Here is a 16,582-nt window from a genome sequence, read left to right as displayed (position 1 = left end):
TGGATGAACCTCCAGCTTCTGATCTCACACTCCTTCATCACTGCCACAACAGCGATTGGCATTCACGCCAGCACTAAGGACTGCAAACAGTCGTGTTCACTAGCCCTGACATTGAGTTTGCCCTCCTACTCCACTAGGATGCTGTGGACATGTCTGTTCCCTGCAGGGCTGCACCAGACGGACAGATTTTCAAGAAGGTTTTCATAAAGCACGGATCGTGTTCTTTGTCTACATCCAGCAGAAGTGATCGGAATAAAGATGAAAAAATATATAAAAGTATATAATTTACTTTTTGTTTTGTTGTATAACATTTGTTAATTTAATTTTTTTTTTTATATCTAGAGTTTTAAGTTGAAGATGAGATTGAACTTTATTGACCCCGAATGAAATTCTTGTGCCACAGGATGCTCAAAAAATACACTTAGAGAAGAAAACACTAAAGTACTAATATACGAAAATTCAACAATAAAAAAAATGTGGAAAAGGACAAAATGCTCACATCAGTGCTGAACACAACAAAAATAAAATATGAAAAATGTAAGAAAAATTATTCAACTACACAAAAACTAAAATAGAGGTAGTATAGATGATAGACCAGCTATTTAAAATAATTATAATTTAAATGTATTTGTGATGTCTTTTCATGTTTTCCTTTTTATTTAATTAATCTGAAATTAATTTATGTATTTTATTATTAATACTTTACACTTGTGTTTGATGGTGTCATGATGACACATTTAATATACTACAGCTAGTTTCAGCTAATTCTGCCTTTTTATGAGCCTCATGGAGCGCTGAGCCAAATGTTGTTTGATCTTTTGAATACATGTCAATCATTTTGTATGTGTATGAACTGTTGCAAATAAAAGAGGCTTTGCCTTTAATAAATTAATTGTACATTTTCGTCACACAGTATAGTACTTGTGGTTCTTATCAAAGAATAGTTGGCGTTATTGTGCTGCCAATACTTTTATAGAATACAATTACATTTTAATGAATGTAAAAAAAAAAAAAAAGTAGAAAGCAGCATGGGATCATGGGAGTCGTTGTCTTTATCATCTTTTGTTCATGTCACGCTTAGTCCCGTCGCTGACTTCCTTCCTCACTCTGTAAATGAAATGCGCCCACATGTCTCTGATTTCACCATTTAGGATAATGTAAGTATACAACTCAACAAAAGATAAAACAAAGGTCTGTCACCTATAGAAATGTTAATGCAGAAATGTTACATATCATACCTTTAAGGAAATAACACAGGGCACAGCTGCTCATAAATGCTGAAAGAAAGGACTCTCATGGTGGAAACCCACTCATACTTTGCTTGATTGACATCAATGATGTAACATGCCACAGGGTACCAGTTGCACCCGGTCACACTGTGCTCATGACAAATCATTTCTATAGATGTTTCTTTCCTGAAACCAAAGTTTTTTAAATCTGACTGAAAACACCTTAAAACGAATCGATGTTGTACTCGTGACCCCCTTGTTAGGCTGCGGTGTTTTTGTAAATATAGTCAAATATGAAAAAATACCAATTATCTCATTTAATTTCACAACAGCATAAATTTTTACATGACTTGAGGTTGAGAAGTGGTCAAGATGTATCTCATTTAATTCTCCTGTGCAGGAGTTTGAAACCTCTCAATGCTTTTATTTATTACACAGTTTGAAATGACACCTTTTGTTTCAAAGTCTTATTTTCTCTTGCCAATTCTACATCCCCCCCCCCGCCCTGAAAAACATCCACTCAAGCCTCTGAAACTCTGGATTATCATAATTTAAATTTGACCTTCATGTGGTTGACCCTGATTGGGAGCATCTCTGCTTCTCAAGCACCCACTCTGAGCTCTCCCTACAGAAACCACATAAACACACTCAGCCATATCTTTAAAATCACTTGTTACAACCTATTGAGTTCCACCGTTTCCCACCACACATGCTGGTTGGTTTAACCTCAGCCTGACCAGGATCAATATCCAGCCTCAATTATCTTCTTCGTATTTCTCATCAGTGAAACACTGATTTTTCCAGAAAAAAGCATTACAACAGCACATCAGTGCTGCAGCATATCTAGTATAGTTGATGTTTAGTATGTTTCTGCAATTTACAGACATCCATTAAGAAAATCTGTACAATCTAACACGATCGAAGCGCAGTGAAATCGTTGTGATGCTTGATTTAACTCTGCTTTCTTCTACGTGACGGCACAAACACAGCTTATGTAGAATGTGTTCAATCAAAACTCAGCTCATCCCAAGTCAAGAGTGTGCTTCTCCTGTGTTTCAGTATTCGTGAGGGAAGGAAGGGGGGTTTCTTTAAGAGATCAGCATATTTAAAAACAGAGCTGTTACTAGCTGAAAGTAAACCTTTGGCCTTCTCATCCAAATAAATCACGTCCACTGGTTACACTGAGCATTTTCTCAGCGGGAGAACGACCATAAAGCAAAGCTTGTGACACATACAGCGATTAAACTACAGTATTACAACACCATTATTTATAATCTGTCAGAGAGAGTCTGATTAATGCTTCAGTAACAGGCACATTTATCACTGTCCACCAGATTAAAGTTAACCCCCCGCTTCTCTCTTGATCCAGTTTGTCCACGTGTGACACGTTACACTCCTGTTCTCACACTGTCAATTCTACAGTTTGAGATCGACAACGCTCAGTGTTTACTCAATGTTGTCCCAGCCGTGTCCAGGTGTTTTTCCTCAATGCTGCAGATGTGTTGTCGTAATGGTGGAGATGTTTGCTTAGTTTAACTGGGTTTTGTCTTCATGAATGTGTTTTCTGCAGAAGCCCTGAGGGACAAATGAGAAGTTTTTTTTTTACTGGTGATCCACTTTCTCTGTTCTAAAAGTTTTTTTTTTTCATGTAAGGAACAGAGTGAAGAAAATGTCTTTTCAAGAGGAAACGGAGTTATTTATTACACAGTTTGAAATGACACCTTTTGTTTCAAAGTCTTATTTTCTCTTGCCAATTCTGCATCCCCCCCCCGCCCTGAAAAACATCCACTCAAGCCTCTGAAACTCTGGATTATCATAATTTAAATTTGACCCTCATGTGGTTGACCCTGATTGGGAGCATCTCTGCTTTTCAAGCACCCACTCTGAGCTCTGTCTCTACAGAAACCAGATAAACACAGTCATATCTTTAAAAAAATCATCGCTCTCTGCTCCACTAACAGAGAGCAACAGCAGCCACCATAGTTAGAACACCTGTACAACTAACACAACTGCGAGCCTAGTCAACTGATCGATCATTCAATTCAATGAAAGAAAACTGAAAACAACTGTGATGATCAATTCTTGGGTGATCATTCAATTAAGTTTTTAAGAAAAAAAATATTCCCTGCTTATATTTGCTGGTTTCAGCCACTTAAATCTGACAATTTGAGACTTTCCTGTCACTGTAAATTTAATTTTTTTGAGTCTTGGACTGTTAATTGGACAAAATAGAAAATTGTCATGGTGTCACCTCGGCTCTATGGAGACTGATTGGACTAATTTCTGACGTTTTGTACTTTGTACAATGAGGCTAAATTGAAACAGCACAATTGATAATGACAATCAGTAGACGCAGCTACAATTTAGCTCAATTTTCCACATTTAAGCTGTCAGCTCTACAAAGATAAGATCATTACTCAGATCTAGGAAAGTGGCTATTTACTTCTCACTATTTTGACAACAACGCTTTAATGATTTCATGTCACATTGCTAATTTGGTGTTTTCAATCTTCACGCATTTAGAATATGAAGATTAACGGCAGAGCGGCATGACAGCCGACACTGTGGACGCACACAGCAACAGCTTAATGCCTCTCGAAGATTTAACGTCAGAGAGTTGATTAAATACCTCCGATGCCTTTTTTTTTATTATTGTGTAGAAAAACTACACAATCCCAGTGAATTATGTGCACTATGGGTGGGGGGGGCAAAAAAATCAGATTTGAAGAATGGAAATTTAAAGAGAAAAAACACAAAGAAAGAGGGACAGTAGGCAGAGGCTTCAGGCAGCAGACTGGAGGATCCCTCACAGGATATTTAACCTTCACAGCACAACAAACTATTACCTCAAATAACCATGGACTCATTTTCAGAACAGATCATTTAATTGAATAATGCTCTAACGCTGTACTTGGGATGCAGTTTGTCCAATGCACCACATGATGGCAGCCACACACAACGCTAAATCCTCAGTCTGAAAAGCTCTCACAGGATGAGCTCGGTGCTGCATCCACAGAGAAACCACATCATCTAAATGTCAGCCGGCCTGCGAGTGGCACAAAGAAGGAGAATGATTTTCACATCCATCTTTGGGGGATTTGTCAATTCACAGCTGTATAATGTAGATTTTGATGCAGTGCAGCCTTTGGGAAGGACAGCAGGGTGAGAAGAAGTAAGACAGAGCGGGATCAATGCTGTTTGATTTCCTGTTGAAGCTTAGCCTGAGAATTAATGTAACAAAGTCGAGCTTTCCCCAACACTGTGAGGCTGCTCCATAATTAATCGGCTCTGTAACCTTCATCTCATTCGTCACATCACTAAGTCCCCTGTCAAGCAAAACCTCTTTTTAAAGAACTGATTACCGTGATGATGACACACTGAACCAATAGCCCGCTGCTGTCTGACATAAAGATGTATGCAGAGAAGAAATGGTCGTGAATTTCAATATTTTATTTGACAATGTTCCTACGTTCTCATAGTGAGGGATTTCTTTTTACAATGTCGGTGCATTCAAAACTGGGAAAGCAATGATTTGTTGCTGAAGAAACACCTCCTTTGTTTTTGAGCATGTGCATTTGGGTCACATTATTGGCCAGAAACCAAAAACAAACATGGCAGGATGATGATACATCAACAGAGATTTAGAAGCACCTGCAGGGTTTTAAGTCCGGGGCCTGGTGCCCAAAACTGAAGTCTGCTTCTCTCTTTTCCCTTCTTTTTTCTTTTCTTTGCTTCTTAAAATGAGGAATAGTCCGTCAGTCAAATGTCCTTCATACTCCAGTACTAAAACAGTAACCAGAAATACCAAACACCGCTTAAAGGAGACATTATGCTCATTTTCAGGTTCATAAGTTTATTTCGGGTGACTACTAGAATAGGTTTAACTCAACATTTTTCTCATACTGTCTTTATTCCCCCTCTCTCTGAAACACTCTTTTAGCTCCTGTTTCTTTACGGCCCCTTCTCCTGAATAACCAGTCTCCTCCGATTGGTCAGCTCACACACGCCTGAGCCAGCACCACTAACAACAACAGAGCAGCTGTGCTAAATCAATTCTTACGTGCCAAACTAGCCTCTGGGCAGTAATCAAGGAAATGTGTGACTCTGATGTAGTGTGATGTCAGAAAGTCACAGAATAAAGGAGCACTACGTAGTTTTGGAGAAGAAATTCAAACTCAGAATTGTAGTATTTACAAATGTTTGATGTCATAATATAAACTCAGATTTTTTTTTTTTTTCCATAACTGAATAAACAAGTTGTTCTCAAAAGGACAATAAGGTCCCAGAACACTGTTTGAAGCTAGAAAGGTGGCAGGGTCCGCCACATATAAACAAAGTAAAACAGTATGAAATTGTGTTTGTCCTTTAAGGTCAGTTTGTTTCTTCAGTTTTTTCAGTCATGAAAACAAAGTGTGTTTATTTAGATTGTTTAGACATAAACAATATCAAGATGCATCTCACCTGTCAATATCTTATGGTTAAAATTTCTTCCCAAAAACTACAAAGAGCACCTTTAAAGGCTACTGAAGAGGCGTTTAAGGAACGGTGCTTTCTGTGGGAGAGAGGAGCTTCTGTTGGTGCCGACCATTTTAACTGTCAAGACTTTTTACATGCACATGAACCTATATAACACACTGAAGGAGAGGGAAAAAACTAAAAAAAAGCACAATAGGTCTCTCTTTAATGTCCAATATACACCCACTGAATGTGAACACATTTTGAGTCCGTATTTTTTAAACTTTGCAGCAAACCTGTTCACACCTCCAGCTTTATAAATAAATCTGACCTTATAATGTTCCGATTTATTTTGAAACAGAAGAGCGAGTGGAGGCATCAGTGTTGAAAGACTCTGCAGCGCTGATGTTTACACCGACACAGCAGCATAAGCTTATTCTACTGTGACCACAAGGTCAAGTGTAGATGTAGATTTAAATCACCTACGTGCATCTAAATTTCCTGTTTGTCTGTGCTCCATTTCTGTGACCGTGTCATCTGCGACCGCTAGCGTCTATATGTAGACATATTTAATATAATGCGTAAAGCCACAGCTCCTCATATCAAAGCTTTTGATTGCTCTGAGCAGCTGAACGCACAAGAAAATGCAAGGAAGTTATACGTGATGTGAGGAAGCCTGATTGGTTACCAGAGGGGGTTCGGTTTTTTTTTCGGCTGAGCCATCTGTCACTGACTTCACACTCTCCCCACTAACCAAAGAGCTGCCAAAGTCTCTAAACCAAAAGCACACACACATTCAAACACAAAGATATGTAGTCTACTCGGCACACGCTCAACCCTGCTCACAGCCGGCTTGACAAGTCAATCAGCAAACGGCACGCAAACATCGGAACCAATCACTGCGGACAAAAATACCGATTTTGTTTAACCTTTAAAATTGAACATCTTAGCAGGCCACAGCGCAGATCAAGCTAAAATGTTTGACATATATGTGTAGGTTAGCCACTAGTATGGTAAACTGCTACCTGATTCACTTATGTTCACTTAGAATTGTTGGCAAGCATCAGTAAATGTCTTAACATGGATCTTAGTAATCTTGTTAGACCTGCACCATTCAGGTCCAGCTCGACTACACTGCAGCTCTGCTCTGTCTAGCTTTTAATTATGTTAAGCTGCTCCTACTGAAACTCAACACTCCTGCAGAAGCTTTGCTGTAAACGTGTTCATTAGTGAAAGGTGAGAGCAGTGAGAGCGTTTAAATTTGAAACAGATTGCCGAGTGTTGAGTTTGTGTTAACGGTCACCAGCACAGACACCAAACCAGACTGGCACTCAGCAGAGCGCATACAGTCCCCCTTTATCCACATTAAATCGTACTCACTCATAGACACCCACCGCCTAAATATGTTGGATATTTTTCCATAAAGATTCATGCTATGCTCCAGTTATTCCCTCATAAAGCAGCTCTGGAGCACTCTTCCTCCCACCATCAGATTCTCCCTCACCACTGACCTTTTCAAGAGTCGTCTTAAAACACACTTTTTACTCATTAGCCTTTAGCTGTGTAATTCTATGTGCCTTCACTACTATTATCATCCTGTTATTGTTGCTGCTGTTGGGCCTATTACAATATGATGGCAATTTATTATATTAATTAGCATATTTCTGTAATTGTTTTATCACTGCGGTCATTATTTTTAAATTATTATTATTACTGTATCATCACTCTTATTCCTTATTCTTATTACTCCTTTTCCTCTTTTTTTTTTGTCTTTTAGTTTTTCTTCCCCTCTGTATGCTGTAAAGCACTTAGGATCAACTGTGTTGTGTGTAAAGTGCTATATGATTAAAGCTGAGTTGAGAGACAAAGTAACAGATAGTGGAAAGACACCCTAACTCGCAACGTTAAACTATGAAAAAGTTTTGTGGAAATCCATTCTGTAGGTTTTGTGCCATCCTGCTGACAAACAAACCAACAAACCAACAAACCAACCAACCAACCGACAAATGAACCAACTTGGCGGAGATAATAACGTCTTTTCAAACCAATTTAGGATCTCAGGACTTCAGAGAGTTGGATTACGCTGTATGAGCTGTATGAAGCCATTTATGTTTTAGAACAAGTCCCCAGCTACTTCAGTTGTTAAGGGGAATGCTGGGCGGGAGTAGATAAGGACTGAATTGTTATTTCTAGTGAAGTGTCCCTTTAATGCACATGTCCAACCACAACCATTAAGTGAATATCACGAGTTGAGCTGATCAAGGCAATAATTCTCCTGTTGGGGGGCATTGGGCTGAAAAATGAATGCAACTATTGAAATCTAATATAAGTACAATATCCACATTGCAGAAGCTCCAATTTTTAAAAAAAAATGTGTCACAAGAAACCAATATAACAGAAGAACTGTAGTGCTAAAGAGATACCCACATAAAAATCACGTTCTCCAGGTGTAAGGGAACATTGTTCAGTATAGACACCAGCAAAAATAACATCATCATTTTTAATTTTATTTATTTGTTTTCAGTGAAAACAAAATGCCAAAATTACCACTCCCACTTAAATTGTGACCCATATTGTAATCACAATATCTGTCAAACTTTAACATTAGAAGACATGATGGAAATATTTGTTTGTTTAATGTGTACATTTCAGGATCATCGCTCCACACAAGATCTGCCACAATATTTCATCTCTCTTGAGGAGTGAAAGCTTAAGTAGTGTTTAGTCACTAGGGCCATGGTACTGTACCATGTACGTCATGATGAACTAGCCAGGTCTCTATTGAAATTGAGTTGCATTTTGCTTTGATTGATGCACCAACTTTAGTCAGCCAAGCAAACAAACTGCAATATTACCTGCATTTTTAATTACCTGCATTTCCATTTAGGTTTCTTAAGTGCAAATTGAAACCGCTTTCGTTCATGAGAGGCAACGTTTATATTTGAAGTCCCAAAATTGGTAAAGCACAACAAATACCTCAATCATCAGGATGCTGTTTGTTCTGGCCAACACAGTCACAGTACTGTGGGCTGTGATGAATACTGCAGACTCCAGGTAAAGAACAGAAGAGTTGGTCTGAGCACAAACAGCACATTTTAAAATACAGGTCTTTCAGCTCATACCTTTGACTACACGTCATCCCTCATCCTGTGTTCTGTCGACTGCAGAGCTTCATACAGATTCAGAGTTTTGGAACAGAAACAAAAACAAACTTTTTTTTCCATACCTTGTTTTGAGAAATATAAATGTGCCTTTTTTAAAAAGAAAGACCGAAGGAAAGAGAGGAACATAACCAAAACTTAGCTTAAAATAGTGATATTTTATCAAAATTGCCAGTGATGTAATGTAACTAAGTACATGGGGGGGTCAGCTTTTTCTTACAAATATATAATTAAAGTATTTTATTTCATTTCATTTTATTTTATGTTGATTAGTAGTATGAATAAATAAAAGGACTGACAGGTTGAAATGCTCTTTACTCCTTTACATTTCCCTTTGCAGCAACATATACAGCGCTTTTATAAATAATACTGAATAGAAACTTTTAAATTAAAAAAAAAGATATAAGTGTAACATTGTAATATTTTACATGCAGCTAGTCTGCTGTAAATTAGCAGTTTATCTCAGGTGAATAATCACACAGAGGTTGAATATGTGATTTTTGGCAAATATCCTGGAATTCAATAATAACTACTGAGTATTTCCATTTTCTGCTGCTTTTCACTTTACTTCGCTACATCAATTTTGATAACTTTAGTTACTAGTTACTTTGCAGACTGCATGCTGCATCAGAAACAAAGAAGAGCATTTTTTAATTGATTTATTTCATCAGCCATCAGATAAACACACCAATCACTAGAAAAATGTTGCATATCAGAATAGTATACAGAATATACACATATATACACTTAAACGTGTGTATAATTTACATTGCCATCAAACAGCCCTTTGCTTTGGAGCTACATTCCCTCAACCATACAACGTCCGTTTTCCTACACACCAAGGCAGCTGTGCCTGCATGTGCACTGTATTACGCTGCAAATCAGCTGATTGAGTCGGACTTCCAGCGGTTATGCTCTGCTTCCCCACACAGGTGTAGAGATGCAGTAATCTACTGCAGGTTATACACTGACTTGGGATAAGTGCCTCATACAACTCCACATCAAAAGACCCAATCAATTTAAGCACCTTTAATATCAGATACTTTTATTCAAGTACTATTCTATGAGCAACTTTTACTTTTATCAAACTAATTCTTTAACACTCAAGTGTGAATTTTGGCTCCTTTTACATCACTGTTTACTGCACAAAAGACATTTTTGAGTTCTCTCCACTTTTAGCCGTGATTGTGCTATCTCCATAGAGGTGCGGGACTAATATATTGCAGTGAAAAACTAATCTACAGTGAGTAAAAGGTGACAATAGAGCAAAGAACTCCTCAAAACTGCATGGGGTTTGGTACGGAGCCCTGTGTTGTGCCATCTTTACTCAAAATCTTTCCTCTTTCTACTCACCAATCTCTTTGCCCAGTCCTGAGCGCAGGATGGCCCCAGCCGAGGTGACCACTGCACAGGTCTTGAAGCTGCCCCGGTCTTGCCTTCTGTTGAGTTGCTCCAGGGGAAACGACGGCACAAGACGAGCCCAACCGAGTGAGGAGAATGGCTGCTCCGACCCGTCCACTGTCCTCAGCCAGGCCTGGGCTTTCATTTGACACAGAAGCTCCTTGCCACTCTGGGCAGCGTTGCGATTCCCTGTGTAGGAAACATGGTGTTTGTTGGCACTGACATAGTCCTTCATGGCACGCTGCAGCCGAGGACTCAGCATGCCGGCAGACACACGGCCCCGCCAGAGCCGCTGCACCACAGAGGCCGACTTGGAGAAGTAATATTCCTCCAGATCAGAGGAGTAACCACCGCCCCTCCTGCCTGCTGTAGTCCTCATCCTGTTCCCGAGTTCTTCATCTTCATTGTCCCTCTCATCATCTTCTTCCTCCTCTCCACCGTGGTAGCTTGCAGTGCTGATATGGTTCTGGTACTCTGCAGTCTGGGAGGTTCTCTCGCGACTCTGAGGTGCAGCGTCTGAGTGAGAACCTACATTTTCTGTACCAAAGGAGGACCAGGCAGCCAGGCTCTGTGGGTCAAGGTAGTCCTGGTGGCTGGTGTCCGGGCCACCATAGATGGCGTAGGGAGCACTGTTGGGGCTGCGGCTGACCTCCAGGCTGAACTCTGGGGTGGTGGAGCTGGCAGAAGGCTCAGGCTCTGGCTTATCTCTGGGGTAGGTTGTAGTTAAGGTAGAGGCTAGTTCAGAACGGGAACCCAGGTTCGCGTGCTGTTGATGGGAGGCCTGTATAGAGGCCAGGCGTCGGGTGTCAGGGTGCTGGGAGAGTAAAGAGCCAGCAGAGGTCAGGGGCTCATTCACACGAGCATCCAGGAAGTAGGAGAGAAGGGCGAGGAAGAGGAGGACCCAGGCCAGCATTCCCACCAGCACCAGCCTCCGCCACTGCCTCATACTGGACTTCATCACCTCTCACTCACATACACGCCTTGTCAGCTGGCCCACCAACAACAAAGCCCCACGGCCAGGACGGAGCCCGGAGGTCAGCTGGAGGGCCTGGTAAAGAAGAGAGTTCAGAGTGAAACCACTTGGTGGAGAAAGATTAAATAAAAAGAACAGCTTGTTTATTCAGTTATGGGAAAAATTACATATTTCTGACTTTGTATCATTGATTAATATTGTAAATTGTATTAAAATTCTAAGTTTCGATTTCTTCTCCAAAACTACACAGCGTCCCTTTAACAATTGATTTGAAAATGATTTGACATGATCTATGTCAGATGCAAAATCAAAGTGAGCTACTTTAGGAGTTGACAGAACAGATAAAGTAAACATCGAATTACCTAAATGACAAAAGAAATAACACAAAACTGACTCAAAGGCTTCCTTCTATTGCTGTTCAACAACTGGCCTAACAAAATCCAGCTACCAATTGGCTAAAAATTTCAAATATTCGTTTGTATAAAATGTCTTTTTAAAACTACAAATGACTTTTAACTAAACACATTTTCTTATAGTATTTTTTATTCTACTTTGACATATCTGATAAGCAAATATTTAGATTTTTTTAACAAGATGGTTCTGTGCCCATCCCTGATTGTCGGTTAACACATTTTTAATTGGCTAAATTCTTAACAGCAAATAATCATTTAAGATCCCTAGAAGGGATCATTTCATATTAAGATACTTTTACATTAAATGATTGATTATGTAGACAAAACACAGAGAATACCTGAATTAAATCTTATTCTTAACCTTGAAAATATAACGATTAAAAAGGCGCAATATATAAGAAATGAGCTGAGTAGCTAATGGCAGCTAGAGTTAGCAGCAGTTAGTAGTTCGTCTTTTGATATTGTCTTTTAAATTTGACAGGTGGCCAGTTCTTGCATATTGCACCTTTAAAATTGTGCATTTTCTAACATTTTCAAGACTTTGCACAACCCCTAGAGGAAACATGTGTACCAGTAAAGCAGATGTTCCTGACACTCACCTCGACTGCTTCTATTTCTTCATGTCCACGAGCCCTCCAGGATTTAACGGGACCCTGAGAAGAGGAGTGGTACAAATTAGTGGAGTCAAGAGTTCACATGCATACATGAGGCAGTGTGTGCATGAAAACACACCGCTCACACAGACACACCGCAGGAAAACACCTCCTGCAGGGCTCAACTTGGCCGCTCTCCACTCATAACAAAAAAAAGGAGAAAAATGTTTTAAGACTGGGGCCATCCATTAACTGGAATCAAATTTACAGCCTCGCTCATGAATTCTCCAGCACTTAAGTCACAAGAAGAAGTGAGGACGGCACCACATCAGCTGGGTTTCAATGCGACACTCGGATCACACGATATGTGAATCATTTCAAGAACCACAAATACATGAATAAATATATTTCAAGGGAATTGGTTAGAGGGAGATTAACTGTGACCTGACTCTAACTTAATGAAGACTCTCGGGGATAAAATGTCGAATGGCGATTGTCAAACTGACTTCAGGCCGACCTGCAGTGCAGAACCGAGTTTGACACACAACAGCACTTGATTGTGACTGACAGCTCCTGAGTAGTTACAGGCCGGGAGAGTCAGACAGCCGGAGCAGCCATAATTACTAGATGAATCAGGAACACTTGACCTTAAACTGGCAACAGACAACTTTTTTGCATTAACTTATCATTCTGAAGTAAATACTGATTGCACAGTGTTTTGGCTTTAGAAAAATATCACCACTCACACTGCTTCTCTTTAAACCGGGCTTTCACTTTGCAATTCAGTCACAACACAGAGGAAACGTGTCTGTGACAAACACCTCTTTTACCGTTTCTAGGCATTATACAAAAACTATGCGCAACTGATTAATCAATTACTATATCAACAGAAGAAATCATTGATAGCCATAATCAATTAATGACTGATTGATCCAGCTTCTCAGTTGGCAAAAAAACTGTAAAACTGTGAGGAGCTCACATTTTATGGAATAAACAACTAATTGATTAAATGATGATGATGAAATTAATCATTAGTTGTAGCCCTAAACAGATTTTTTGTTTTTCCTTCCACAATTGTTGCGTGCTCCTCGGATTAATTAGTGAGTTGTGAGATTTCAGTGCCATCATCATGGATTTACTGTCGGCCTTCGCTGTGCCTCGCTTCGCACCACTGCTCATTTTCCCTGAGGCTTAAAAAGAATAATATTATATTTCATAAAAATGTAATAATTTCTTCTGTCATTAGAGACTACAGCTGCATGTAACAATGCTTTTCATTAGGGTTTCATCTTTTTTACTTCATCTACAAAATGTTGGAAGACACTGAAAATGCCCTGTTCTTTGATTTAAACCATTATTCAAATATCCAAAATTGTTATATCAGGTATTATATTTCATCAAATATCACAATATTTCAAAATATCTAATATTGAACAGCTGTTACGCCATCTTCTGACTTTTATTTTGAAAAGTCACCTAATATTGAAGGCTATTCTGTTATGTTCACAATTCATCCTTTGCACTAAAATATAAAACTTATCTTTTATGCATCTCATGCAGTACTATCTTATTTAAAACTATTTTCTTATTAAACCCTCTAGACCTCACACGGCCCTAGCCTGTAGCTTCCATCATTTTAAAATTATTCCCAGTGTATTAAAACACGGAAAATACAATCTTGAGCTTTGAATAGCAAATACTTTAAGTTGTCATCAATAAACGCTACTGAAACACCCATCTAAGATCTGTGATGTATCGTCTATTGTGATATTTGGACAGGACAATATCTTGACACTTGTTGGATATCGCCCAAGCCTAGTTAATGGTTTTCTGCCCATCAACTAAAACATTAACTGACAAATCCTTTTCAACTTTAAGCAGACACGCTCTTCATTACTATCATAAAGGACAAAGAGAAAGCAAATCCGTACGTTTAAGAAGCTGGAACCAAACAAATATTTGACAATTTTGCTTTGAAAATGGCTGAATTGGATGATCGGTTATCAAACAGAGCTCTTCCACTGAGCCGCGCAAATTTTACATTTCCATTACCACTTCTAACTGCGCTCAGGGTGGAGCTTCCAAAGTGTGCCCACCCCGCCTCCAAGCAAACTGTGACGACCCCCTCGAACGAGCCTTGTGAGACTCATCTCATAACTGTGCAGGAAACCTGGGGCGAAACGGGCGTTTTTAGTATAGTTTCTCTCCCTGTTCGTGCTCTCAGATCTGCTGTATTTTACCGTTTCATCGCTTCCAGCTGCTTCAGGAATTGTGTTAAGTTCCTGCCCAACATTTACTGATTTCTATGCTTCAGAATAAAAGCTTTTAAATAACTAGATGATGGAGGAGTTTTACTGTGTCAAATTTATAAGAAATGAAACTCATTTGTTGCCGAATTAATGGAGCTTCGTTAACGGCCTTTTTTTTTTTTTTTTTTTTTTACAGTGCTGCGAGGATGAGTAGTATTTAGCCTACAGCCGCTTCTCTGATCACTACACAAGCCAAGCATCAGTCAAAGACGACCCGCACTGGGCTGATGTGCCGAGTCAAACCAAGTGGAGCCAGGCCGGCAGATGTAATGGAAAAATGCCAAAGTAGTTGGCAAGTAATTGTCTCTCCATTGACTGATCGACGAAACCGATGCAGCTCTTATCTCTCCCATTCTGTTCATACTTTGGGGATGACCAAACCAAAAGCAGTCGAGCAATTTTTCAGATTTTAAACATGAGAATTATCTAAATAATAAAATCTGCTCTATTGTCTTTATTTCATGGCGTTTTCTTCCCTGAGCTGCCACCATTGTGACAACCACTAACGCACTATGATTATGAGACAACCCCTCATCATCACTTCACGTGTGTGAATATGATACCTTTGCTTTTTTCACTGCTGTACAAAAAACCCCATCATTAAAAGACATTCTCATTATCAGCCTCAGAATACCCTGGTGTACAACACGTTAGCTCCACTGATGGCTTACAGAGTGAAATACACAGCAATGAAGGTAAATAAATGAAGCATTAAATTGCTTCACATCAGAGGACTACAATCCTCTCAACCACACCTAATTATGAGCTTTGGTCTCTTAATGTGGGAGCATTTCTCTTGAGAGAGAGAGAGTGGCCGGGTGAGGCAGGAGAAAAAAAAATCAACTCCTCTAGTCCTAATTACAGCTAGCTTCCTGTCTCTGAAGGTGCCGGGTCCTGCAGGAGTGATCACAGGCATCCCTGCGCCCCTCCCCACCTACACCCAGACATCCAGGCCTCCTGCCCCAAGGCCACACAAGAGGTCAAAGCTCATCCACTGACCACAGTCAGGCAGCAGGGAGCAATTGGGCCAGATGGAGAAGAGACAGTATGGGAGAAAGAAAATAACGGCAAAGAGACGGACGCGAGGCAAACACATCTGCACAAACACTCACATCTGACTCCTTCTGAAAACATGCAGCATGTTCTCTTTAAGGCCTGAGGGCCATAGACAGGTGGGATAGGTGTCGGCCAATAATCCCCTGTGTAGCAGTTCCAACGTGTCTACAATGCAGGGGTCAAATGTTACTCAGTGGAAAATATGCCATGTAACACCTGGAAATAACAACAGCGTGGCCTGACGCCCAAAAAGACAAAGAAAACAAGCAGCTGCCCAATGACAAAGTCGTCAACAAGCAAATGCAATCTATATGCACCACTGCTCCACAGAGTGAGTGTGTGTGTGTGTGTGTGTGTGTGTGTGTGTGTGTGTGTGTGTGTGTGTGTGTGTGTGTGTGTGTGTGTGTGTGTGTGTGTGCCCGGAGGCATATTGTGCCTGCGTACGTGCGCGCAAAGCTATTTTGCCTCACCTGGCAGCAATCAGGATGTGTGCTTCAGTAACTGCAGCGAAACAACATAAATGCGTGGCACAGATGGAGAGGCGGGGGTGGAGGACAGAGCTAGTCTTGTGAGGGCTACACAAAGAAACGGTACAAAATGGGAAACATGGAAACGAGACACTGCCAGACAGCAGAGGACGACTTAATGACTTAGTGGGAGTCGGCAGGAGACGGTGATGAACAAAAGCAGCCTGAATATAAAGCGTAGATCTCGTACAATTAAGAGCAAAAACCCAAGATCCTATATGAATACGTGATAGTAGGAGAGGAGGAGACGGGCTAAGTGTATGCAGGTCATTTGCCCTCAGGAGGATAATTATGTTGGAAATAGGAAAAACGAGCAATGAGGGGTGAACAGGCAGGAAACATGTTATGTTTAGTGGAACACATCGCGGTACATGTCTCAGCTAATACAATACATACATAAGGCCTCAGGACATACAAGGCGGGTCAATATTTGATGAGTTTAGGTGGTAAAAAAATGCTGACTGC

The 16,582-nt window shown here is 40.1% G+C and overlaps 1 protein-coding gene across 1 annotated transcript in view; it reads right to left on the bottom strand.

Moving 5' to 3' along the window:
* The window catches only part of LOC311262509 (beta-galactoside alpha-2,6-sialyltransferase 2-like), a 57,927-nt gene that overhangs the window by 21,405 nt on the left and 19,940 nt on the right, over positions 1-16,582 (bottom strand). The window contains exons 2-3 of the mRNA XM_084361940.1: positions 12,232-12,285; positions 10,199-11,294 (exon numbers count right to left, since the gene is read on the bottom strand). Coding sequence (XP_084218066.1) covers positions 10,199-11,204 — 1,006 coding nt within the window. The 5' untranslated portion in view covers positions 11,205-11,294; positions 12,232-12,285. The remainder of the gene's footprint in view (positions 1-10,198; positions 11,295-12,231; positions 12,286-16,582) is intronic.

The sequence above is a fragment of the Pagrus pagrus genome (assembly GCF_965226575.1).
Source record: "Pagrus pagrus genome assembly, chromosome: 9".
Lineage (NCBI taxonomy): Eukaryota > Metazoa > Chordata > Actinopteri > Spariformes > Sparidae > Pagrus > Pagrus pagrus.
This window is presented reverse-complemented; position numbering and strand designations above follow the sequence as displayed.